The sequence below is a fragment of the Martes martes genome (assembly GCF_963455335.1).
Source record: "Martes martes genome assembly, chromosome: 17".
Classification (NCBI taxonomy): domain Eukaryota; kingdom Metazoa; phylum Chordata; class Mammalia; order Carnivora; family Mustelidae; genus Martes; species Martes martes.
In genome coordinates this window covers 44,816,435-44,840,554 of record NC_137905.1, presented here as the reverse complement: position 1 = coordinate 44,840,554, position 24,120 = coordinate 44,816,435, and the positions used below count along the sequence as shown (strand labels likewise).

Genomic DNA, 24,120 nt, shown 5'->3' with positions numbered 1-24,120 from the left:
TGGCAGAAGATCCCCCTCCCCATTCTGCAGTCCCATAGTCTTCTAATTCTCTATGGTGAGAAAGGTGAGTGAGACTGAGAGACAAAAAAGGAGAAAGAGTGACGGTCACCCAGAGGAACAGAGGAATAGACCCTGAGACTCAAAGGCCACCAGCAATCAGTACAGAGATATCCCAAGACAAGGATACACTCAGAGATAGGATACACCTAAGAGATAGCCCCAGAGACCCCCTAACCCAGAGATACGCACCGTGCGCAGAAACTGGACCTCATCTTCGCCCTCTCCTCCGTCACCCATGATGTCGAGGCCCGAGGGGCACGGGCTGAGGTCAGGGAATAGGAGGAGGGGGCTGTAGGCTGGGCGGGTGGGCTGGGGGTGGGCTGGGGTCGGAGACCTCTGGGGCACCCGGGAGGTAGATGGAACTGAGAGGAGGATTCGCGTGCTGGACAGAGCTGGGAGGAAGTCTCCGCCCCCCCCGCTCCCATTGGGCCAGGATGCCCAAGGCCACGCCCCTCGCCGGAGCCCCACCCGCAGATTCCAAACCTTGGCCAGAGGTACAAGTGGGTGGTGTCGTGGGAGGCTGTAGGGGGAGAGACTGGACGTTAGCTGCCCCCTCTCCACCTCCATGGTAAGGAAGGCCATTCTCCCATTTCACAGAGACCAAACTGAGGCTCTGAGCTGGGAAGCCTCTGCTTGATCCCATACAACGGAGCTGGGATGCACACCAAGGTCTGGCACCAGACTCAGTGATTAAAAGCAAGGACTCTTGAGTCAGACAGTCTGGATCTGAATCCCAGGCTTGCCATGCCCTTATGTGTCCTTGGACAAGTCACATCCCTGCTCTGTGCCTCAGTTTCCCCAACTGGTAAGGAGGTTATTAATAATATCTACCTTACAGGGCCTTTGCAAGGGTTCAGTAAGATAACTGATTTACAGCACTTAAAGAGTACCAATGCATAGTAAATGTTATTATGTAAGTGTGTTTATTATCATCATCATCCTCATCATTATAAAATCTTTTGAGGCAGGAATAATAGCCAATAGCAGACGTCTTTTGTGTGCTTGTTGTATTTGAGGCTCCAAACAAAGATATTTTTACTGCATCTCATTTCGTTGTCAGGACAATCCTGCTATTATTCACATTATTAGAGGAGGAAACCAAAACACACTGTCCTTACCATGTATAATTTTAAGAACCGGAATGAATGATGCAGTCAGTTCTCACAACAATCTTGTGAAGTCAGTAGCCTTGTGGTGCCCATTTTACAAATGAGGAAAGCTGAGGACAGTGAGGTGGGGTGACTTGCCCAGGTCTCACAGAGGCTAAGCAAAGGATCTGAACCCAGTGCTAGGGTTCTTACCCATTCTACTTTATTGTCTTGGTATCTAATAAAATCTAATTATAACAAAAAAACAGTTCCTGAGGGCCAGCTCCCCCCCACCACCACCACAGTTCTAACCCTCCTTCTCCCCAGGGGCTGCCTGAGCCACTGCGGGCCACTAGCTGGGCCACTGCTTTATGCAGATGAGCTCCCTGGGTTTTGAAAACAGGAGAGACCCAAGAGGGGTAAGCGGCTCCTTCTTGCTTTCTTGCTTAGGACTCTCCATGGCCTGAGGGCGTACTGGCTCCCCCCAGCACCCCACCGGTTCTCGGCTCTCAGGGAGCTTGTTCCCTAAAAGAGGCCTCTGTGAGGCTTGGGGGCCCAGTGCAGGATACCACACACACCTGGGCCTCCTGCCACTCATATACCTTCATGCTCTGGGCCTCAGTTTTCTCACCTGTCAGCTGGGCTAATTTGGAATAGTCCCTACATGGGGCAGCAGCGGGGCAGGTGGGGGGGGTGTCATGGGGAAGATCCCATGAGGAGACCTTTTAGAGCCTATGATACGGTAACTTATTGACACAGGGAACTTACTGATAATATTAAAATTATTAACACGTAATGGTATCTATTTAAAGTTATACAAAACAATATCTTGCACTTCAATAAAATTCTACATAAAATGTTAAATGTATAGGGGTGCCTGACTCGCACAGTCACTTAAGCCTCCAGCTCTTGATTTCTGCTCAGGTCATAAGATCAAGCCCTGTGTCCCACTCCCCACTCAGCATGGAGTCTGCTAAAGTTTCTCTCTCTCCCTCTGCCCCTCCCTGTGCTCACTCTCTCTCTAACACAAATAAGTAGGGGCCCCTGGATGACTCAGTCACCTGCATCTGTCTTCAGCTCAGGTCAGGATCCCAGGGTCCTGGGATCGAGCCCCGCATCAGAATCCCTGCTCAGCCAGCAGCCTTCTTCTCCCTCTGCGGCTCCCCCTGATTGTGTGCTCCTGCTCTCTCTCTGTCAAATGAATAAATAAAATCTTAAAAAAAAAATAAATAAAATAAATAAGTAAATCTCTTTTTTTCAATGTCAAATGTATAATAGGTTGGTATGTGTCATATATTTAAATATTGATATACTGATGCAACTATCATACATAACACGTAAGTTTGTACCATATTTTTGAATTATATAATGCATAATTGGGGCACCTGGGTGGCTCAGTGGGTTAAAGCCTCTGCCTTCGGCTCAGGTTATGATCCCAGGGTTCTGGGATCGGGCCTCACATCGGGCTCTCTGCTCAGCAGGGAGCCTGCTTCCTCCTCTCTCTCTGCCTGCTTCTCTGCCTACTTGTGATCTCTGTCTGTCAAACAAATAAATAAAATCTTAAAAAAACACACACACACACAAAAAGTATATATAAAGCATAATTATATAATTATATATTTAGGCTAATATAATCACACAGTACAATGCAACTATGTTTATACATGCTTGCATATTAAATACTAAATTTTTCCTCAGAATTTAATGTATAACAAAATTATTCTGTGTCATTGTACATTATATCATAAGATATTAATAGCGGTTTTTTTTTTTTTTTGGTCAGTCATCATGATGTGTTTTAAGACCTAGCCGTGTTGCTCTGTGGACACCTGTTCTGGGTTTGTGGGGGCTTTGCAGGACTTCCTGGTGACTCTCCTCTTGGGGTGGCACCCAGGCTGCCCCTAGCTCATAGAAGGATCTGTATATGTCCCTTTACGAGACTGGGAGCAAATGTCCTGGTACGCACACCCAGGAGCTAACTGAATTCGACTAAGTCATGCCAAGTGGCCCTTGGGAATCAGAGTTCCCAGGGCCCCACATCCCCAATCTCCACTTGACATTTTCCAGCTTCCAACCCTTGCCAGACCAATGGGGTGACTCACTGTTGTTTTAATTTGCACTTCCTTGATCAGTTACCAAGAATTTCTAGCATCCTCTCAGGTGCCTGTCAGAGTCCTGGGGTTTCTTGGTCATTTGCTCACCCTCTTGGCCCATTTTTCTATCAGAGTTGCTGTCTCTTTTTCTTGTTGATTTGCAGCTGTGCCTGTCACCTTCTAAAGATTCATTTCTCCTTTATTTTAAACCTTGTAAAATACCTGTTCCCACTCTGTCATCTCATCTGATACTTGTCCCATGGTGTCCTCATTAAAAGAAATCTTTATTCTGATATTATCAAGTGCCGATGCCTTATGAAGTTTTGTGGTTTGCTTCAGAAGCCTTTTCCTTTGTGGTTGGTGGTGTTCTTGGGGGTGTCAACCATCCCTCCAGGCCTTGAGAGGGGTGCTTGTATCCACCTCCCTTCCTGACGCTTCTCTGGGTCCCTGGGGGTAGGGGGCGGGGTGTGGACACACCACAAGCTCTGCTCAGCCCGCATGTTACATCACCTGGTGTGATGCAGGGGCTGGGGAGATGGACTGAGAGACGGACAGACAGCACGTCATGGCCAGCCCTACTAGAGACTTGGTGAGTGGGGGGAGGGGGAGGGGACGGGTAGAGAGGCAGGGAGAGGAAGAGAGATTGGGCCCGAGACTATACAGTATGTCATGTCACGGAAAAGTTAAATGGCACGAACTCTGTGCTTGTCTAAATGTTCTGGCATGGAAAAAATAATCCATGGTGACTTCTTTTAGTGAAAAGAAGAAAGGAGTAAAAATGTCTAGGAGAGCTCTGGTTGAACTAACTAGCACCCGAGGTTTGGCAGAAGTGTATTAATTACTATGACCCATTTATTCCGCTCCAGGGTATCTACCTACAGCACTGCGCACTTGAACATTCAGCAAAGACCAGGTGCTAGAAGGTTCACGGCAGCCTTGTTCACAACAGCCCCACGCTGGAAACAACGCGGCTGTCCATGACAGGAAAACTGCTCAATAAAGTGTGGAAAAGTCACACAATGCAGGAACCAAAAGGAATAACTATAACCAAGTATAACATGCAAGAATCACAAAAACATGATTATCAAAGGGAAGAAGTTAGACACAATAAACTATTCCATTTAGAAACAACTCAAACCCCCGGCAAAACTACCCTGCTGGAAATCAGGCTAGTGGCAGCTTTCCAGAGGCAGGGCTGGGACGGGGCTTGTGCAGGGGACTCTGGGCAGGATGGAAAGTTTCTGCTTCTTGATTTTGTCACTGTCACGGAGATATCACGGAGTTTATGACAACTCATGCACCTAAACCCTTAGAATTTGTGCTTTTTCTGTACATCAGTTTACAAATGACAAGCATGACACATTTGAGCAAAGAAAAAAAACAACGCACATACTCAAAAGAAAAGTCTGCGTTTCTATGAACACGTATTTGTGTACCTAAACAAATGTACAGCCAACGGAACAGATGAAACCCAGCAATATGTGATACTGGTCTCCCCTGCCTAAGGGGGAATGGGCCCCCAGAGGGCTTACCTCTATCTATAATGTTTTTCATAATAAGATAACAGTCTTTAAGATTGTGTGATGATGAAAGGGGTTGATATTTTAAAAGCTCTTAGAACATTGTGTGGCATACAGCAGGCACTACTTAAGGGTTTGTTACAACAAAAGTAATAAAGTGAAAATGTTTTCTGGGATACAAATGGTACTCTTAAAAAGAAACCAGAATTAAAAGAAACATAAGAAGAGATATACAAGGTATTAACATCTCGTGACTTTCCATTCAAACCTTTGTGTCTTACATACACCAATATATCCTTACAGAAATGCAGACTTTCTGAGTACATATTTTTACATAAATGTGTCATAGTAGCCATACTTAAAAAAAAAAAAACAAAAAACTGCTCTCCTTGAAGTACGGCGGTGACAGAACAGAGAATCACGGGTCTAGAGACCGAAAGATGGGGGAGATAGAGAGCGAGCCCGCTGGGCGACTGGGGGTGGGGGCGGCAGCACCGGAAACCTCAGCCTGAAGGGATCCCCATGTGGGGGAGGGGGGACCTTTGGTCTCTCCCCAGCCTCTTCCTTCCCCCTGGCCTGGGGCTGGGTGGGGAGGGGCAGTTCCTCTTTCCTTCCCAAGCGCTGAGGAGGCCCCAGCTCCCAAGGGGCTAAGAAGCTGGAGCACTGGGGAGGGGGAAGAACTGAGCCAGACTCTTGCAAGACCCCCTCCCCCCACCAGGAAACATGAACAGGAAAGACAGCAAGAGGTGAGAGGACCCTCCCCAAGGAGACTGGGAGCACCCTAAGCCCTTGGGCCTCTGGCTGCACAGGAAGGCTGGGGAGTGCTAAGGCAGCCGGCAGGGGGTCGGGCTCTAGGGACAGGAGCTGGAGCAGGGGCAGGGGACACAGGTGAACAGTACTTCGGGGAGTCCAGGGCTGCTAGAGCTGGGGCTGTGTGTCTGAGCATCTGAGGCTGGTCCTTGCTGTCTGTGGAGTTTCAGCTGCTCTGTATCCCCTTCTGCCCCGCCCCCACTCCTCCTTGCTCCCTAGATTAGGTGTCTCTGTCCTCCCAGGGTTCTTCCTGGTGTCCCTTGCTGCCCCCTGCTCCTAAACTGGAAACTCCAGGCTCCTGCCTGGCCCTGCCCCAGGGGAGGGGAGTATGACGCAGGGCAAGGCGGCTCTCCTGCTTCTTAAACCCCTCCTGGCTGCTCTGGGCACTATGGAGAGCAGACCGTCCACCGGTAAGGGCCTCGCAGCTTCTGGAACGGGCTTCCTATGACCTGGACAAACTTGCTTTCCTGTCCTCCCAGGGGCGATGGTGGCTGGGTCCCTAGCCTGAGTAACTCCTCCAGCCTCCTCTGGCATGTCTCTGATGGGCAGAGGGGTCCCCTCCCCATAACATCCAGCAGTTTAGTGGCGGAGACCTGGCTGCCTCATTTTCTGGCTGTGTGACCTTAGGTAAGTCACTTAATTGTTCCATGCCCCAGTTTCTTCCTCTGTCAATAGAATAACCACCCCCCCCCCACCTCCCAGGAGGGGCTGGGAAGTCCTCAGTGAGACAGTCTGGAACAGTGGTTCCCAAGCTTGAGCATGCATCAGAACCACCTGGAAGGCTTGTTAAACCCAGACTGTCAGCAGCACCTGGCTGGCTCAGTCGGTGAAGCAGATGGCTCTTGATCTCAGGGTGGTGAGTTCAAGCCCCACAATGAGGACAGAGATTACTTAAAAATAAAAAGTCTTCAAAACACACACATATACTGGGCCCACCTCTAAAGTTTCTGAATCTGTAGGTCTCTGGTGGTCTCTGAAAATTTGTATTTCTTTTTTTTTTTTTAAGATTTTATTTATTTAGGGGCGCCTGGGTGGCTCAGCGGGTTAAGCCTCTGCCTTCGGCTCGGGTCATGATCTCAGGGTCCTGGGATCGAGCCCCGCATTGGGCTCTCTGCTCGGTGGGGAGCCTGCTCCTCCCCCACCTCCGCCTGCTTCTCTGCCTACTTGTGATCTCTCTCTCTGTCAAATAAATAAATAAAATCTTTAAAATACATTTTTTAAAAAGATTTTATTTATTTATTTGACAGAGAGAGAGAGAGATCACAAGTAGGCAGGGCAGCAGGCAGGGAGAGAGGGGGAAGCAGGCTTCCTGCTGAGCAGAGAGCCCGATGCGGGGCTCGATCCCAGGACCCTGAGATCATGACCTGAGCGGAAGGCAGAGACTTAGCCCGCTGAGCCACCCAGGTGCCCTGAGAATTTGTATTTCTATCGGGTTTCCAAGTGTTGCTGGTGGTACCAGTTGGACTATGCTTTGAGAACCACTGATCTAGACAAATGCACAAGCCTCCGCCCAGCACATATTCAATGCTCAGTAAATGCCAGCTCAAGAACACTCAGGACTGATTCTCTGAACCCTTAGGATGTGCCAGGGACATGGCAGTGCCCTTGAGATGAGGGTCGCCTAACTTCTGCTTTCACTCTGTACCCCAGGCCTGGCTTCTAGTTTGCCCCATCACATTCTCTGTATCTCAAGTTCGACTTCCCCATCTCTGGCCACTTAACAGCTTTAGCAAACTAAGTCCCTTATTTTTTTTTTTAAAGATATTATTTGTTTGCTTGTTTGTTTGTTTGAGACAGAGAGAGAGAGAGCACCTGCACGAGTGGAGGAAGGGGCAGAGGGAGAAGGAAAAGTGGACTCCCCACTGAGCAGGCTTCAGGTGGGGCTCCATGTGGGCCTTGATCCCAGGACCCTGAGATCATGACCTGAGCCCAAAGCAGACACAACCGACTGAGCCACCCAGGTGCCCCAAACTAAATCCCTTATTTAGCACTTTTGAAAAGCAAAGCATTGAATGTTCATAATAAATTCCTGGGGAAAGTCCAAGGATGACAGAAACTGAAGCTCAGAGACATTAAGTGACTAGCACAAAGTCACACAGCCAACATAAATTCCTCTAATCCCATTCTGTCTAACCCTTGTGGAAGCCAAGCCCATTCAGCCTGGATTCTGCTCCCTCCTTCCTCTACCATCCCTGTCTCTCCATTACCCTCTTTCCCCAACTGGAACACAAGCCTCAGGGAGGCACAAGGCAGAGCGAGGGTTATTTTTAAACTTTCCTTGAAGCTGCCTCACCCCAGGGACCCTGCCCAGCTCTGAAGAGCCCTGGTGAGGCCACTTTGCACCCATATCTTCTCTCCAAACCTAGGGACCCAGGCTGGCGGCTAAGACTCAGGTCCTGCCAAAGTACTGGCTTAGGGGAGGGGTCTATCACCTTAGGAGGCGGTCCAGCTTGGGGAGGAGGGACAGATGGACTCAGGAATCTGCTCAGGGATCTCAGGGATCTGCTGCTTTCATGAAGCCTGGGGGAAGGAAGAAGCCACCACTGGAGAGCAAAGGGGAGTTCTGAGGAGTCTCCCTGAAGGCAGAACCTGGCAAGGACAGGAAGGAATGATTGAGGGAGTGGGGGTCGGAGGGGTGGGATGCTGGTGTCCCATGATTCCCTGGGAAGTCGAGTCATCCCAGGATTCTGCCAACCGGAAGTGTCTCCATAAGGCCTTGGAATTATACAGTCAAGGGGAATTTGGAGTCAATGCCTGGAGTAAGGAGTTCTTACAATTCTCTGGAAGGTCCTTACTAATCCTGGGGGTCTTCTTCTCCATGATTTCCTTGGGGTTCAGGGTGGTCTTGAGAGTCTTTTCCCCTGATTCCCTGAAGGGGGCAGGAGTAACCCTTTGAGTTTGCTGGTAGGAGAAGGCTCCTTTGATCTGGAATACTCCAGGGGTTTTCTCCCATGATGTCTTGGGGTTTGGGGGACAAGAAGAATTCTGGGGGTCTGCCCAAAGGACGGGGTTCCCATGATTCCCCGGGGGCTGTGCCCACAGGAAGTCCCACCAGGAATGCCCAGGAAAGACAGGGGGGCGGGGCCGGCCCCGACAGGCCCGGCGCCACAAGACGTGCCCCAGCCCACGGGAAATCAGCAAGGTCATGGCTTCCATGGCTCTGGGCATGCTGAATGAGGGCGGCTGCAGTGAAGATGAGATGCTGGAGAAATGCATTCAGTCCTTCGGTGAGTATCCCCTTCCCTGGCCAGCCACCTCTCTCTAGGCCTCAGTTTTGGGTGGGGGGAGGTATAAAGTGGTAGCAAGGGTGTGTGGAATGAATCTCAACCACAACATTCAGGACGAGAGAAACACACACATTTTTTTTTCCTGAGATGCGGAGGGGGAGGAGGTCTGATGCTATTTCCATCTACACTGTGACTTGCCAGGTGCTATGCTGGTCTCTGCCCAGTACAGACAAGCAAACCGAGACACCCTCAGGAGGCCAAGCTGCCTGCCCTAATTCATGCAGGGAGAAAGAGGGAGAGCTGGAGTTCTAACAAGCCAATCCCATGGGCTCTGGAGACCATGCAGTCTCTTGCCCAGGACCCATTCCGACACAGAGTCCCCTTCTCCCACCCCTAGACTCAACAGGCAGCCTGCGCCGTGGGGACCACATTCTCAACATGGTACTGGCCATGCACAGCTGGGTGCTGCCTTCTACCCACCTCGCTGCCCGTCTGCTGACCTTATATCCTCCCAAGGCCATGAGCAGGGCATGGAGGGTAGAGGGCAGAGACCTGAGAGTCGGGGGAGATGGGGACAGGGTGAACAGGCAGGTTTGGGATGCTGGATATCAGAGCCTTGACCGGAACTCAAGTACCAGGAGGCCACAGGGAACACACAGGAACAGAGGCGGCTCCAGATCTGTCACCTGCTCAGGTAGGCGTGGGCCCGGACCTCCACTCCCATGACTCAAGACCCCTGTCTTGTTCCCTACCCCCAGAAACACCTCCCAGAGAATACCTAGAATGATTCCTCACAGACCTACTAGCCCTGCTCCCCCAAACACCACTTCTGAGATAGGCTTGTTTGGTTCCTAGGATCCTCCCCATTTTGCTCCTTAAAGATCCATGACCAGATCCTAGAGACCCTCTCATAACTGATGCCCAGAGACCTCCAGCTCTGTTCCCCCAACCTCTCATATGCCCTGGCCTAACTTTTAAGACCACTGTCACCTTGTTCCCCAAACATCTCATCCCTCAGAAGCCCCAGTTTAGTTCTGGAGACCCACCTTCCACTATCCTGCTTCCTAGCAATCCCACCTCCAAGAGTCCCCCCAGTTTCTCTCCCATTGAGTCCCCAGCCTGCAGTTAGAAGCCCCCAGCCCTAGAGACAGCCCCATCTGGTGCCTCTCCTAACCCTAACCTTCCAGAAACCCCCAGTCCGGTACCTAGAGACTCCTCAGCCCAAGAGACCCCTTTCAGAGAACTTCCCCATGCCTAGCCTCATCTCACCACCTCTAAACCACCCTCAGATACTGGCTGACCCAACACCCTGAGACTGTACACCAGGAGCCTCAGTTAGAAGAGGTGATAGGTCGCTTCTGGGCCACTGTGGAGCAGGAGGGCAACTCTGCCCAGAGGAGCCTGGGAGACTCCTCCAACCTGTGAGTCAGTCACTCTCCACCCCCATTCTGTCATCTCCCTCCTCACCCCCACATCCTCCAACCTGTACAACACCCTGCCCCTCTTTGCACCCAGCCTGAGCCCCGGTGGCCCTGGCCCCCCGCAGCCCATGAGCAGCCCAGGCCTAGGCAAAAAGCGCAAAGTGTCCTTGCTTTTCGACCACCTGGAGACGGGGGAGCTGGCTCAGCATCTCACTTACCTGGAGTTCCGGTCCTTCCAGGCGATCACGGTGAGGAGTCCCTTCCCCCACGTGGGGGTGACAGGGAATGGGGTGGAGCCCAGGGAGACTCAGAGGACCCCTACATGGGCATTAGGCAGATATCTCAAACTCTCAAACATGGGGGCTAGAAGGTTCAGAAAAATAAGTTAAGCTGGCTGAGGACAGAACTCCAGGGTTCAAATCCATCAGCCCTTCCTTATCTGTGTAACTTTGATTTAGTTTCTCAACCTCTCTGGGACTCAGACTTCTCATTTATAAAATGGAGATCATAAGACTTCATTAGATGGTTGGGAGAATTAAATTAAAATGTCCATTTAAAAATGCTTGTCAGGGAGTGCCTGCGTGGCTCAGTCATCTGACTGACTCTTGATCTCAGGTCTTGATATCAGGGTCATGAGTTCAAGCCCCACATTGAGTGTGGAGCCTACTTAAAAAAAAGTGCCTGTCACAGTGCCTGGCACACAGTAAGTGCTCAAAATATTTTATTAATTATTCATTTATTCAAGAAGCATTTAAGTTCACTGTGTCTCAGTTCCATTACCTGTAAAAAGGGGAATTTAACACTTCTGCCTCATAGGATCAGTCTTTTGTCCAGAGCGAATGCTACCTGGTAGAACGATCTATAATTACCATATTTTGCCATATTTTACCCACCCAAATGACAATTTCGTATGCTTCAACCTATATATAAGTATTAGCTATTGCCATCACCACTTCAAGGGAAGGCGGTGATCTGGTTCCTTAACATGGAAATTTCCTGATCGATCACACACTGCACACAGAGTGCAGGACGCATAGGTATGGAACACTGACCCCTTGAGCAGAACAAATAAAATTGCTTTCATGCCCTCTTTGCCATCCTTCCCTTTGCTCACTGAATACCAGTCAGGTATACAGTTATGAGCAACAGACTGAGTTCACACCTGTGTGACCCTGGGCAAATTATCCTCTCTGTGACTCAACGGGCCTCATCTCTAAAACGCGAGTAATACAGTAGGGTATTGACTCGGTAGAGTTGATGTGAGGATTCAATTAGTTGATAGGACAGAGGGCTCAGAACAGTGCTTGACTTTATTTAAACATTTCTCATCAGTGGGAAGGGGCACGGTGATGTCAAGGACATGTGACAGCCAGACTAGGGCTCCAGAGGTCCTAACTGCTAGGGGGATGGGCGTGTGAGGGCAAGGCCGAGGCGCCACTGCCCACCCTGATGCCCACCTCACCCCCAGCCCCAGGACCTGCGGGGCTACGTTTTGCAGGGCTCCGTGCGGGGCTGCCCGTCCCTGGAGGGATCCGTAGGGCTCAGCAACAGCGTGTCCCGCTGGGTGCAGGTCATGGTGCTGAGCCGTCCCGGGCCCGCACAACGCGCGCAGGTTCTGGACAAGTTCATCCAGGTGGCACAGGTAAGGCCCGCCCGGAGGGGCTGAGGGGCTGAGAGAACCGCCGGGCGCAGATATCTGACCCCCCCACCCCCCACCCACCTCTCAGTCCAACTGCGGGGCCCTCGCCGCTGCTGACCAGCCCCGTCGTGACGTCATCCACACCCTGGCCCCGCCCCCTTTGCATCACGCCCACCCCGACTCCGCCCCTGAGGTCCCCGCCCGGAGGTTCTAACCCGGGACCGTGACTGCACTTCTTCCTTGGCCTTGATATCACCACGTCAAACCTGCCCTGGCCCCATTTGGTCCTTGACGTAGCTGTTGACGATGTCCTCCCTTGGCCCGTCTCCCAAGCCTTATGCCCGAATGTTCTGTCCACAGGGCAGCGAAAGCGTCTCTGGCAGGTCCCCACGTTTGTGTCACCCCCCCACCTCCGTCTCTAGGTCCCAGCCGTCCCTCCGGGACAGACTGCATGCCACCCTCCGCATCATGTCAGGTCTCTCTATGGCCCAGCCTCATTGTGTCACAACCTCTCTTCCCCTTCCCTAAATAGATACCTTCGCTCCTTTCTGGAGAAAAGGGAAGCCTCCTGCCACCACCGTGGCCACACCCCTCGAGTACTTCCTCTCAGGCCACGCCCTTCCTCTCCGGTCTGCTATCTCCTTGCCTTGCCTGTGCCCGCCCCGCGGACCTGGAGATTCCAGCGTCCGCTGGGGGTCTCCTCGGTCAGGGGGTCTTCCATTCCTCTCTGGCTCCACCCCATCCCCACAGCGACCTCTGCCCTGCAAACTTGGAAAACGGGAGGACGAGGCAGTTGGCCCTGATGCTCAGCTGACCCCACACTTGTCCCTCTCGCCCCACTGATGCTTCCATTTCACTCTGGCCCCATTCATCTCTGTCAGGCTCCTAACTCCCGCCCAGAACCCAGGCCATCTCCCTTCAGCTGTCTGATTCTCAGAGCAGTCTGACCCCCAAGCGCCTGTCACCTGACATCTGTCTGAATCCCCCACCCCTGTCTAACCCTCAAACCTAACTCCTCACACTTGCCTGACTCCCGCCCCCAGTTTTTCCTGACCCATGTCAGTCGGTCACCCGCCTGACCCCCATGTAATGCCTGTACACCTGCTTGCAGCCCATTCCTTCCTGACACTCCCACCTCCAGCCACTCCACTTCCTGCCACCTCCCACCTATGCTCACAGTGGCCCAAACCCACACATGCCTGACACCCCAATTCAACTGGGATGCCGTCACGGGAACCCCCATTTTGCCTCTCCTCCATGTGATACCCACCATCTCTGTATCACCCTCCCTTCCTAGAGACTCCACCAGCTGCAGAATTTCAACACACTGATGGCCGTCACGGGGGGCCTGTGTCACAGTGCCATCTCCAGGCTCAAGGATTCCCATGCCCACCTGAGCCCTGACAGCACCAAGGTGAACCCCCACTATTCTCCCCAAAGTTCCAGCAGTCAATCATCCTGAAGCCCCACACTTTCCCCCCATCCCCTCCATCCCTACCCAGGGGCCCTGGAGCCACCTGGTGATCTTGTCCCTCCAAATGGGACAGAACCCCAGACTGTCCTCCTTTGCCTTTCTTCCTCCCTCTTCAAGCATGCACACCTCACGCGGACCCCTCTCCACTGTTTCCAGTCCTGAGCAGGACTGGAGGGAGACAGATGAGAGAGATGGTAGCAGAGAACTTGGGAGTCCCAGGTGGGGACTGAAATGATGGCCCTAAGGACACCGAATTTAGGCCACCCATGGGAGGAGCACAGGTTAGGCATGTCCCGGGAAGTGTATGGGGAGAGTCTAGTGTGGGGGTCAGGATCTGGCAGGAAATTAGGCTGGAGATGCCCAGCGGAAGATCCTGTTGAGATCTGTAAGCGGAACTAAGGTGTCTGGGCTTTATCCAGAGGGCAATGGGAAGCTAGGAAAGGTCCAGTAATGATGACAGCACTCATCAGATTTCAGTTTTGGGGGAAAAAAAAATCACTCTAGCCTGGGGAATGGGGGATATGGAGCTTTTCTGAGAAGGGAACCCAAAAGGAAGAGCAGTTTGGGGAGAGGGGATGCTGAGGCCAATGTGGGACATGGAGGTAGATGTCCAAGTTACCCCTGGGCCCCTGGGAGTGCAGAACCCAAATGGGAGGCTGCCAGGACACTCCCCTCCAGGGGGCGAAGGGAGCAGAAATGGCCTTCCTCATAACACCTGCCCCCCACAATATGCCCTCCCTCATAGGCCCTGCTGGAGCTGTCTGAGCTTCTTGCTGCCCACAACAACTACGCGCGCTACCGCCGGGCCTGGGCTGACTGCACAGGGTTCCGGCTGCCCGTCCTGGGTGTGCACCTCAAAGACCTGGTGTCCCTGCACGAGGCACAGCCCGACAGGTTGCCTGACGGCCGTGTGCACCTACCCAAACTCAACAACCTCTACCTGCGGCTGCAGGAGCTGGCGACCCTCCAGAGGCAGCACCCCCCATGCAGCGCCAGCGAGGACCTGCTGCACCTGCTCACGGTGAGCCGCCCGGCCCAGCCCAGGCTGGGGGCCCAGAGACTGCACCTGCAGGCTCTGCAGACTTAGGGTGCTGGGTGCTGGAGGGTCCGTGTCCTTGTCATGCCCATTCCACAGATTGGGAAACTGAGGTCCACAAGACGAAGTCACTGGTCTGCTGTCCCACAGCAGTAAGACCCGGATTCAAATCCAAGCAGGTCAGCCTCGGAACCTGTGTGTTAACTTATGTTAACCACCACACTACATCCTCAGACTGGGAGTGTGGGGTTCTGGCTGCATTCTATTTATATAATTTTATATATGTATTCTCTGCCTGTGGATCTAGAAATTGAGAGAGACTGGGATTCTGAAGGCCATGGAGTCTAAGATTGATTTTCAGACCCCAAGACAGGACCAGCTACGTAATTCGCAGTGCCCTGTGCAAAATGAAATATGGGGCTCCTTACTCAAAATTCTTCAGAATTTCAGGATGGTGACAGCAGGGGATTAGGTGAAGTGGGGCCCTTCCAAATGTGGGGCCTGCTTGTGAAGTTGGCCTTGCGCTAAGATGACTGGTGCCCAAAGCTCTGTGCTCTGCTGATTCTAGAAGGCCATCGAGCCCAAGTATTTATTGAGCACCTGCTGTGAGCCAGACACTACTTAGCACGTTGGGGAAAAAAAACTGCCGTTCTTGTGGGGCTGACTTCCCAGTAAGAGAGACAGCCAATAAAACAAAGTAAATGAGTAAATCATATGGTCTTTCAGATAAGTGCTAATAGTGAAAACTAAAGTAGAAACCAGCAAGGAAAGTCATAGGAGTTTATGAGTTTAAACAGGACCCAAAATAAGCCTCAGTGAGAAGATGGCATTTCTTGACCTAGGAAAAGGGGGTGTGGAGATGGACCGGGGCCTCGGTGGGAGAGGGGAGCCTAGGAGTCCCCAGAAAAGAGGGGCTTTGGGAAGAGGATGAAAATGGGGATCCAGGCAAGGCACAGGCCGTAGGTAGGAGGATGGAGACAAGGATCGGTAACGTCCTTCCCCCCTCCCACCCCACAGCTTTCCCTGGATCTCTTCTACACGGAGGATGAGATCTATGAGCTTTCTTATGCCCGGGAGCCCCGCTGTCCCAAGAGTCTGGTAAGAACTGCCCCCTGCCCCCTGCCCACCAGCCCAAGCCCACGCACTGACTAACTGTTCCCCTCTGTCCCTGCCCCAGCCACCCTCCCCCTTCAAAGCACCCCTGGTGGTGGAGTGGGCCCCCGGCGTGACACCCAAGCCCGACAGGGCCACCCTGGGTCGGCACGTAGAGCAGCTGGTGGAGGTAAGGAGGGGACTGTGGCCTGGCCACTGGCGGCCAGGAAGGAAGGCTTCTGTACAGTCCTGACCCAGAAGAGATCCAAGACCAGGAGGATCACGGTTTGGTCTTACTCTTTTCCATACTCCTCTGAAGTCTGTGTTCAAGAATTACGACCCTGAAGGCCGAGGAACCATCTCTCAGGAGGACTTTGAGCGACTTTCAGGCAACTTCCCCTTCGCCTGCCATGGGCTTCACCCACCCCCCCGCCAGGGGTAAGTACTCCTGACTTCTAGGTCCCCCAAAGATGAGGACACTGGGGCTGCCGGGACTCCTGGGAGAAAGGGGCTAGTCACGCTGAGGTACAATCTCTGCTCCTAGGAATGGCTCCTACAGCCGAGAAGAGCTGACCGGCTACCTGCTCCGGGCCAGCGCCATCTGTGCCAAGCTGGGCCTGGCCTTCCTGCACACCTTCCAGGAGGTCACCTTCCGCAAGCCCACCTTCTGTGACAGCTGCAATGGCTTTGTGAGTACCCTGCCCCTCTATCGGCCTTGCGGACCATCTCCCCTGGAGAGTCCCAGGTCCTGACTCCTCACAGCCTGGGTTCCGAAAGCCAGCCCTGCCCTGCAGGGCTCCCAGGCCCCAAGTCCCAGATGGTCACTAAATTCCAGAAAATTCCCCAGTCTCAAAGAATCCCCACATCTCATATAAACCCTAAACACTGAATATGCCCAGAGTCTAGATAATGCCGAAATCTCAGATGATCTCCACCCTGGATTGCTGCCAAACTACGAATATCCCAAACCCTAGATAATCCACAGACCTGGGTGGATCATCTCCAAGCAGAATCCCTTTCTAAGTCTTTAGACTCCAGAGAATTCAAACCCTGGGTAATTTTCAAATTCAAGGAATCCTCAAATTCTGGATAACAGACCGGTCTCTCAATGTCCAAACCAAGACTAATTCACAAACCTTGGATTACTTCCCAAACCCACGTTTTCATTCACTTCCTATTCACGGAATACCTCCCGTGTGCCAGATTGTTCTAGACTTGAGGGCTGTGGAGCGGGGCACACAGCAGAAGACACAACAGACACAATCCCTGCGCATAGAACTCATGGTTCATTAATTCCAGATTTTATCTAATATCTCAGATGACTCCCCAAACTTACAATAACCCCAAATTCCTTTAGTCCCCACTTAAGCCTCCAACCTTGAGAATTTCCCAGATGGTCTCCACACTCCCAGAGACCAACCCCAGCCCCACCCACAGCCCTCTTTTCCCCACAGCCTATGTCACCAATTCTGCTTTCTATTCCCAGCTCTGGGGCGTCACCAAGCAAGGCTACCGCTGTCGGGGTGAGTGAGGCCTCAGTGGTGGGAAGGGAGGCCAGCACCTACAGGCCAGATGAAGGGGGTGCCCAGGTTGGGCCTCTGCCCGCTAACTGCTGACCTTCCCCCAGACTGTGGGCTGTGTTGCCACAAACACTGCAGGGACCGCGTGAAGGTGGAGTGTAAGAAGAGGCCAGGGGCCAAGGGCGATGTGAGCCCCCCTGGAGCCCCCGTCCCACCCACACCGGTTCCCCATGCCAGCTGTGGTAAGACCCAGGGTGTGGCTGCCCTGGGAAGGGGGCATGATGGATGGGGATATAAGTCCAAGGTCATGAGGCCTTTCCCATCATACCCATATCCCTCTCATCTATCACCCTACAAATAGGCTCAGAAGACAGTCTGTCCTACACACTATCCCTGGAACCTGAGACAGGGTTCCACCTTTGCCATGCGTGGACCCAGACAGAGCCCCCACACCCTTCCTGGGAAGCAGAGACGGTAAGGAGGAACTATCCCGCACAGTCACCTGGATACAGGGGAGAGCCATTTGCTTGGGGGAAAAATCCAAGCTGATTTGGGGAAGCATAGGCAAGTAAAAAGATGCAAGAGTCCTGAATTGTATGGGCAGGAGGGTAGAGATCGTGGTTCATTTCTAATGCTGATTGAAAAATAAAATTTTCAATATGTTGGAGTAGCGGGTAGCCACTAGTAGAACAGAAAAAGGATTTTAAGGAGAAAAATGGAAAAAGAAGAAAAAGGCAAGGAAGAGGCCAAACACACCAGGAATTGTGACTGGTGTCAGTGGAGGAAATCTTACTCTGCGAAGGTACAGTTCAAAACCAGGACATCCGGAGGAGTTTTCATTCATCTACTAAACAAAGTCGGGGAGAAGCTCTGCCTGCCTCCGGCAGTGTCCCGACTCCTAGACACCGCCACCACCCACCCCCCACCCCCCGCCCTGTGACCCAGTGTCTTCCTCCTTCCAGGTGCCCCTCCCAACGACCGCCTCGCCGCCTTCCCAGTCCTCCAAGCTGAATTCCTAGCTCCCGCTTGGGTCCGCTGTGTCTCACCTTTCCCCAGAGTCAGTCCCAAGTCCTGTTATTCGGCCTCTGGCAGGACCCCCCAAAGGCACCGCCACTTTCCCAGCCACACCGCCTTCGGTAAAGAGTTCATCATCTCTTCCTCGGGAAAGTGATTTTCTTCCTTTGCCTCAGAGTGGCCACAACCTATACTCCCGTTTCCCTGCACTTCGTATCTGTACGGTCTCGTGTTGGATCTGTGTAGACTTAGGTATTACCCCACCACCTCCTTACAACTCCATTTTACAGATGAGGAAGCTGAGGCCCAGGGAGGTTAAGCTGCTCTCCAAGGTGGCAGAGTCCCTAAGTGTTGGAGGCAGGACTCAAGTCCTCAGAGAAGAAAGCTTCTCATCAGTATGCTACACTGACAGTCAGCACGGGTCAGGCCGGGCACTTATATTCCTAACTGTGGGGTTCCAGAGACAGGAGAGAAGGCTAGAGTAGAGGTGGAACAGGGAGCCTGTGAACACCTGAGTCCCTCCCCTGCTCAGAGCCCTTCCATGTCTCCCTCTGACTCAGGGAAAAAGCCAGAGCCCTCACTGTGGCCCACCTCCCACAATCTGTTTCGTCACCTCTCGGACCTCACCTACCACCACTCACCCCCTTACTCATCCTGCTTCAGCTACACTGGCCTCTGTGGTCCCTGAACATGCTGAAAATACTCCTACCTCAGGGCCTTTGCACTGTCAGTTCTCTCTGCCTAGCATGCTCTTCCAGAGGCCCACAAGGCTCCCTCTTTGGGATTTAGGTCTAATGTTGCCCTCTGAGAGAGGCCCTTCTGACCATACTCAAAGTTGCAATCCACCCCGCAGTCCTGCTCTTGCCTTTTCTCTGAAGTCCTTAACCATCTAACAAACTATCCTTCTTATCTATTTATCTTGTTGAATGTCTGCTCCTCTTCACCAGAAATTGTCAACTCCAGAACAGCAGGGGTTTTATAATCTGTATTTTTTCACTGATGTATCCCTAGTGTTGAGAACAGGGCTGGCACATGGCAGGTACCTGAGAAGTCTTTGTTCAATGCCTACATGTCTCCTTCCCTACGCCCACAGGAAGGGAAAGACGTGTTGCTCAAGAGCAGGGGACTGTGAGGGTCAGAGCAACAGGGGCCTGTTGAGACCCAGGGGACAAACACATCCCTACCCCTCCCCAAACCTGAGCACCCCTGACCTGGCCCCCCCCCCACAGATAGGTCCTACAGCTGTCATCAATTAAATTTATTTTCCAGAGAACATGGTCCTTGTTGTGGAGTGGGGGATGGGGGGAGGACATGTGGGACCTTAGGAGCAGGAGATGTGGGGCCTGGGAGTCAGATGCCAAGAAAAACTCAAAGTGACTCCCAAGGATTACCAATGGTATCAGCATGTCACAAAGGACCCCCCCACCCAACCACCAGTCCCCCTTTATTTCTTCTTCTTCTTGCGACCCCAGTTCTGGTGGCCTGTCTTTCGCCCACCTCCGTCCTCTCTTCTGCTCTGCCAGCTGGGCATGGGAGCCTCCAGCTCATTTGGACGGCCCCCCCGGTCTGGCACGTCGCCCATAAGCACCTGAGAGTTGATGAGACTTGAGTTTCAGGGAAGAAAAATGAACAAGGGGACCAGAGAGCCAAGTTTGAATGCCAAGGATGTGGGGGCCCTTCCCCACTCCTAGGCACCCACCTTGTTGATGGCACAGCAGGTTCCTCGGCGGGCAGCCTTGCTGGTGGCTGGGACAAGACGAGACAGGTCTGCTCGGGCAGCCAGGACGTGTGCGATGGAGACATCTGATTCTGGGGTCAGAGCCTCTCGAACTGGGATCAGCACTGCCTTCATGGCTTCTCCTTGGGCCTGGGGAGGGGGGCATGGAGATGGTGGCCAAGAGCCCTCCCCAGGTGGGGTCTGTCCCCTTGCAAGCATCTCTCTCTCTCTGCTTAGGGCCTCACCTCCCACATTGCTAAATATGAAGTAGAGCTCTGAAGACACTCCCAGCTCCGAGCTGGGAATTCTAGAATGCCCTGGGCCTCTAAATTCTAGAATTTCCTGGAGGCCCTGAAATTCTAGAGCCCCAAACCTTACCAGATTCTAAGAAATTGCTATAAGATCATATTCCTGGCCCTCGTTCTTCCTTCCTGTAGTGGTAGCCCCCACAACTGGGCCTCCCTGCTCCTGTCCAAGTCCTTTTCCCACACCTCTGCCCGATCACTCCAATGGAAAGACGATGTTGTGAGGTCCAGGCGTTTCAGGAGCAGGCAGCGGCGGCAGCAGTACTGGTCTCCCAGCCTTTGGCACAGAGATTCCAATGCCTCCTGAGGAAAAGGTCTCAGTCATGAGATGGGTCTCACTCTCATCTCCAGAGAAGGATGCTGTTGGCATACAGTCATACACAGACTTACCCATCTGGGTGCGTCCAGGGGGAAGCTGAGGAGGGGCTGCAGGAACCCTGGGGGCAGGGAAGGCAGCAGCTCAGAGATCTGACGGGAGAAGGGAGTCTGAGGTTGACCAGGCAGAAACCAGATGTACTCTCCGTGGATTCCAGTTCCCCATGGCCCTGAGGACCCAGGCCTTGGAATCAATAATGGTGGTCACAGCTCTAGAAAAAACATCCCCATGGCTGGGGCACTCTGGCCAGAACCGCTTTTGGAGAAGGACTCTACCCCTACAACAAAAGTGGGGGGCCCCAGTACGGAAGGGACCTCCAGCTCTCTACCTTGTCGTGTAACTCCCACAGCAGCCCGCTGGCGGCGGTCCCAGGCGTCGGCCTGGGCAGCCCCAGAGCTCGGAGGGTAAGGACCAGTTCCTGAACCATGCCAGCTCCCTCCTCTGCCCCCTCCCCACAGGGCGGTGCGGGGCTGGGATCCAGCCGGCGATACAGAAAGAGGAGGCGGGCAGCCTGGAGCTCCGAGCAGAGAAAGCCTAAGAGGGAAAGGGAGTGCTGCAATCAAGGAGGGCCGGCGACCCACCCACCCCGGCCAAAGAGGCTTCCAATCCTCAGGCCTTCTAGTTCCGCCCACCTAGAACCCTGGCTCCACCTCCAGGATGAGCTCCACCCACTCGGAGCCCCAGTCCCCCATTCGGAGCTCCAGTCCCCCGCTCGGACTTCGAACCCCGCCCACATCAGGACCACCTGGCCGGCTACGTCAAATCCAACCCACTAGAACTTCGAGACACTCGGGCCAAAATTCGAACCCCACCCACCTCGAACCCTCTCGCCCGCCTCAATTCTAACCACGCCCCCCTGGAGGGGGCGAACCCTGGCTCCGCTCGACTGTGCTGAGCCCGCCCCTCCAGAGGCCAGAGAGCCAAGTAGTCTCGCCCACTTCCGCATCCCCGGCTCACGCAGCAGGCGCAGGCCCGCGCCGGGATCCCACAGCGCCGCCGCGCCCTCTCCGCCGCAGAGCGCGCGGTCCGGGCAGTGCAACTCCTGCAGCAGGCCGGCCAACTGTCGCAGGAATTCCTCCTCCGCATCGGGGCCTGCAGGAGGCCGGAGAAGTCAGGCCGCGGCGGCGACCCCCGCAACCCCACCCCTCCGGGCCGCCCGCTCCACACGTACCGTCGTCGGCCCTCAGCGCCTCCGCGCTCTCCCCTCGCTCCCGCTCCAGGGCGCCCAGAGACGCCAGCTCCGCCGCCAGCCGCGCGCACAGCGCCCTGAAGTCTGGACACGAGGGGCCCAGCGACGGCGCCCCCGAGAAGCCCTCATACCTGTGGCAGGGCGAGGCAGCGGGAGGGGGTTGGGAAGGCCAAGAGCAGTTTCTGAGGGCAAACCTGTCCCTTCCCGTACCCCGGCCTCCACCCCCCCTAGCCACACCCCGTTCCCCTTACCCCAAGGCCAGCAGGTCCCGGGCCACTGAGGCCCCCTCCCGCGCTTCCGCCTCCGCCCCCTCCATGAAAGTGTCGCCTCCTCGCCAGGCGCGCGCCCCCTGCCGGCCGGCGGGAGTCCCCGCCCCAGGAGCGGCGTGCGCCGTCGGCACCCTGCGGGCTCCGACCAATCAGCCCCTGAGGGCCTTCGGCATTCCGATTGGTGCAGGCGACCGCAGAGCCCGCCCCCAGGTCAGCCGGCTCGAGGAGCTAGAGCTCCGCGCTTCCGGTAACCCAGTCTAGACCGTGGAAAAGCCCCGGGTCTGTAAATCCAGCGCGTGCATTCAGAATCCCAGCTGTCGCGACAGGCCAGCGGGTGTCGCTATTGCTGCGACTTAGAAACGGCTTTTTTTTTCTCAGTCTCGCTCAGATGCCCTCTGCTCTTGAGGCAGATTCTAGAGGTGTTCTCCCAACTCCGCTCCAAATGCAGAAACTTATTTCCTCCTTTCCAGCGTAGGGTTGGAATTACGTCAGGGACTCAGGAAGCCCGGCTCGCCCCCTCACACACACCCGCCCTCCTCATCGATCACAATGCACCAGTGGAGCCTTCACCCCTCTTTCTCCCTAGGTCTTGGAGAGGGAACAGGTGCAATATACTGTCGTGATTAAGAGAATGCTCCCTGGGAGTCAGGCACACAAGGGTTAGGGCTTGATTCCACCACTCCCCACCTCTGTGTCCCCGCCAAATTGCTTCCCTTCTGTAGAATGGGAATAAAACTTACCTTTTAAGGGTTGTGAGGATGAAGAAAAAAAAAAAGAGTTGTGAGGATGAGAGTCCTATATGTAAGTGTTTAGAAGACATATAGGGGTACTCAGTTAAATCATATATTGAACATTTTGTGTGTGCTACTAGGCTAAGTATCTTAGATACGTTTTAGGGAGGAGAAACGGAGGTTCAGACAGGCTAAATCAGAGTGAATGTGTGGTGGTGCTAGGACTCAAATTCACATCTGACTCCAAAGTCCATGCTTTTAGTCACTTAACCTAGTACTGTTAGTACTGTTACTGTTTTGGTTGCTGTTGTTAAAATTGTAATTCTCTATAGTGCTACCTACCCCAAGGCTGGGTACTGGTACCTTTGTTGACCTTAATAAAACATTAAAAATTGCTCAAGTCAAAACCTTGGAATCGCAGCCTTGATTCTTTTCTTCTTTGCAAACTCTTTATCTACATTTGTGGATTCTACCTTCAAAATGGATTCATTATCATGCCCACTTCTCCCTGCCCCCACTGTTCTCACCCTGATCTCCAGTACCCTTGTCCTCCCCCTGGACCATCACAGCAGTCTTCTCCCTGCTCCCTCCCCAGTCACCCACCCCCCACTGTCTGTTCCCCAGGGGCAACCAGAGGTAGTATGTAAACACCTTAGTCAGGTCACAGCCCTCCCATGCTTGGAGACTTGCCATAGCTCCAGCTCACTCAGGGTGACCAGCAACATCCATGCAATGGATGTCTCCTCTCTCCCCTAATCCCCTAAATACCTTCCTCCCTGCTTCGTCTCCTCCAGAAACTCCCTCCCTTGAAGTCCTTCAGACTTACCTAGACATGTTAGACACGCCCCCTTACCTAGAATGTTCTTCCTGCAGACATCCACAGGACTCCCTCCCCTCCTTCAAGGCTTTATTCAAAGGCCAGCTCCTCAGTGAGGCCTCCCTGGTGACGCTGGCTAAAAATGACTGCATCCCCCATCTTCAATTTCCTTTTCTCTACAGCGCATATCATTTCTAACATGTCATTTATTGTCTCCACTGTAAAGTTCATAAGCTGCTCGTGGGGAAGGATTTTTGTCTGTTCTGTTCGATGCCTTGTCCTTGGTGCTGAGAACAGGGCCTGGCATATGACAGATGTTCAGTAAGTGTACTTGAGTGACTAAATGTATAAGACTCAGCCGGAGGGTCTGCTTGGGACTAAAGGATGTGAAGGAGAAAGGACAAATTGGGTAGGCGACTGGTTTGGTGGTTCAGGAAGGTGAGTGGATGGGGTGCATCAGTGCAAACAAAGGACACAGGCTGAGACTTTGTCACAGACATTTCTTGGAGCGAATATCTCATGCCCCCTCCCCAATGACAAGGCTGGGTCTTTGGCTCCCATCCTCCCCCGCCACGGCAGCCTGCACTGATGATAACAATATTGAGGTCACAGACTGGCTTGGAATCAAGATCAGGAAGATAAATGTCGGGGTGCCTCCCCCAAATCTGGGGGCCAAGCATCCAATCTGAGGGGCAAGCAGCTGGGAAATTGGGCCTGGGGGC

At 53.3% G+C, this 24,120-nt stretch overlaps 3 protein-coding genes across 7 annotated transcripts in view; 1 reads left to right on the top strand and 2 right to left on the bottom strand.

The window, feature by feature from the left end:
• RYR1 (ryanodine receptor 1) overlaps positions 1 to 297 on the bottom strand; it is a gene marked incomplete at its 5' end in the record, with an annotated part of 110,743 nt that extends 110,446 nt beyond the window's left edge. Inside the window, one exon of the mRNA XM_080828544.1 lies at positions 250 to 297. Coding sequence (XP_080684670.1) covers positions 250 to 297 — 48 coding nt within the window. The remainder of the gene's footprint in view (positions 1 to 249) is intronic.
• Positions 298 to 5,449: 5,152 nt separating this feature from the next.
• RASGRP4 (RAS guanyl releasing protein 4) lies at positions 5,450 to 19,263 on the top strand. The gene is made up of 17 exons (XM_080828442.1): positions 5,450 to 5,507; positions 8,614 to 8,798; positions 9,196 to 9,335; positions 9,437 to 9,492; positions 10,088 to 10,219; positions 10,314 to 10,467; positions 11,688 to 11,861; positions 13,156 to 13,272; positions 14,078 to 14,353; positions 15,386 to 15,466; positions 15,546 to 15,650; positions 15,780 to 15,898; positions 16,005 to 16,149; positions 16,947 to 16,983; positions 17,088 to 17,222; positions 17,342 to 17,454; positions 17,943 to 19,263. The coding sequence occupies exons 1-17, from the start codon at positions 5,485 to 5,487 to the stop codon at positions 17,997 to 17,999; spliced, it is 2,049 nt and encodes a 682-aa protein (XP_080684568.1). The 5' UTR covers positions 5,450 to 5,484; the 3' UTR covers positions 18,000 to 19,263.
• FAM98C (family with sequence similarity 98 member C) lies at positions 19,239 to 21,929 on the bottom strand. Of its 5 annotated transcripts, none has more exons than XM_080828446.1 (8): positions 21,833 to 21,929; positions 21,564 to 21,712; positions 21,331 to 21,484; positions 20,721 to 20,926; positions 20,407 to 20,453; positions 20,203 to 20,319; positions 19,694 to 19,861; positions 19,239 to 19,582 (listed from the first exon to the last, which is right to left on the bottom strand). In XM_080828446.1, the coding sequence occupies exons 1-8, from the start codon at positions 21,895 to 21,897 to the stop codon at positions 19,439 to 19,441; spliced, it is 1,050 nt and encodes a 349-aa protein (XP_080684572.1). In that variant the 5' UTR covers positions 21,898 to 21,929; the 3' UTR covers positions 19,239 to 19,438. The 5 variants fall into 5 exon arrangements, with proteins under 5 accessions (XP_080684572.1, XP_080684569.1, XP_080684570.1 ...); XM_080828443.1 differs by having other exon boundaries at positions 20,407 to 20,484; positions 21,209 to 21,484; positions 21,833 to 21,917; XM_080828444.1 differs by having other exon boundaries at positions 20,407 to 20,561; positions 21,833 to 21,917.
• Between the last annotated feature and the right edge of the window lie 2,191 nt (positions 21,930 to 24,120).

What these genes read in the sequence shown, in the direction of transcription:
- RASGRP4 (XM_080828442.1), top strand. Translation starts at nt 5,485, where the DNA reads ATGAACAGGAAAGACAGCAAGAG. An exon ending in CCATGAGCAGGGCATGGAGG is followed by an intron (nt 9,336 to 9,436) that starts GTAGAGGGCAGA and finishes CTCAAGTACCAG; the next exon opens with GAGGCCACAGGGAACACACA. An exon ending in GGTCCTTCCAGGCGATCACG is followed by an intron (nt 10,468 to 11,687) that starts GTGAGGAGTCCC and finishes CCTCACCCCCAG; the next exon opens with CCCCAGGACCTGCGGGGCTA.
- FAM98C (XM_080828443.1), bottom strand. Translation starts at nt 21,897, where the DNA reads ATGGAGGGGGCGGAGGCGGAAGCGCGGGAGGGGGCCTCAGTGGCCCGG. An exon ending in CGGGACCTGCTGGCCTTGGG is followed by an intron (nt 21,713 to 21,832) that starts GTAAGGGGAACG and finishes GCCCTGCCACAG; the next exon opens with GTATGAGGGCTTCTCGGGGG. An exon ending in ATTGGAGTGATCGGGCAGAG is followed by an intron (nt 19,862 to 20,202) that starts GTGTGGGAAAAG and finishes CCCCCTCCCCAG; the next exon opens with GCCCAAGGAGAAGCCATGAA.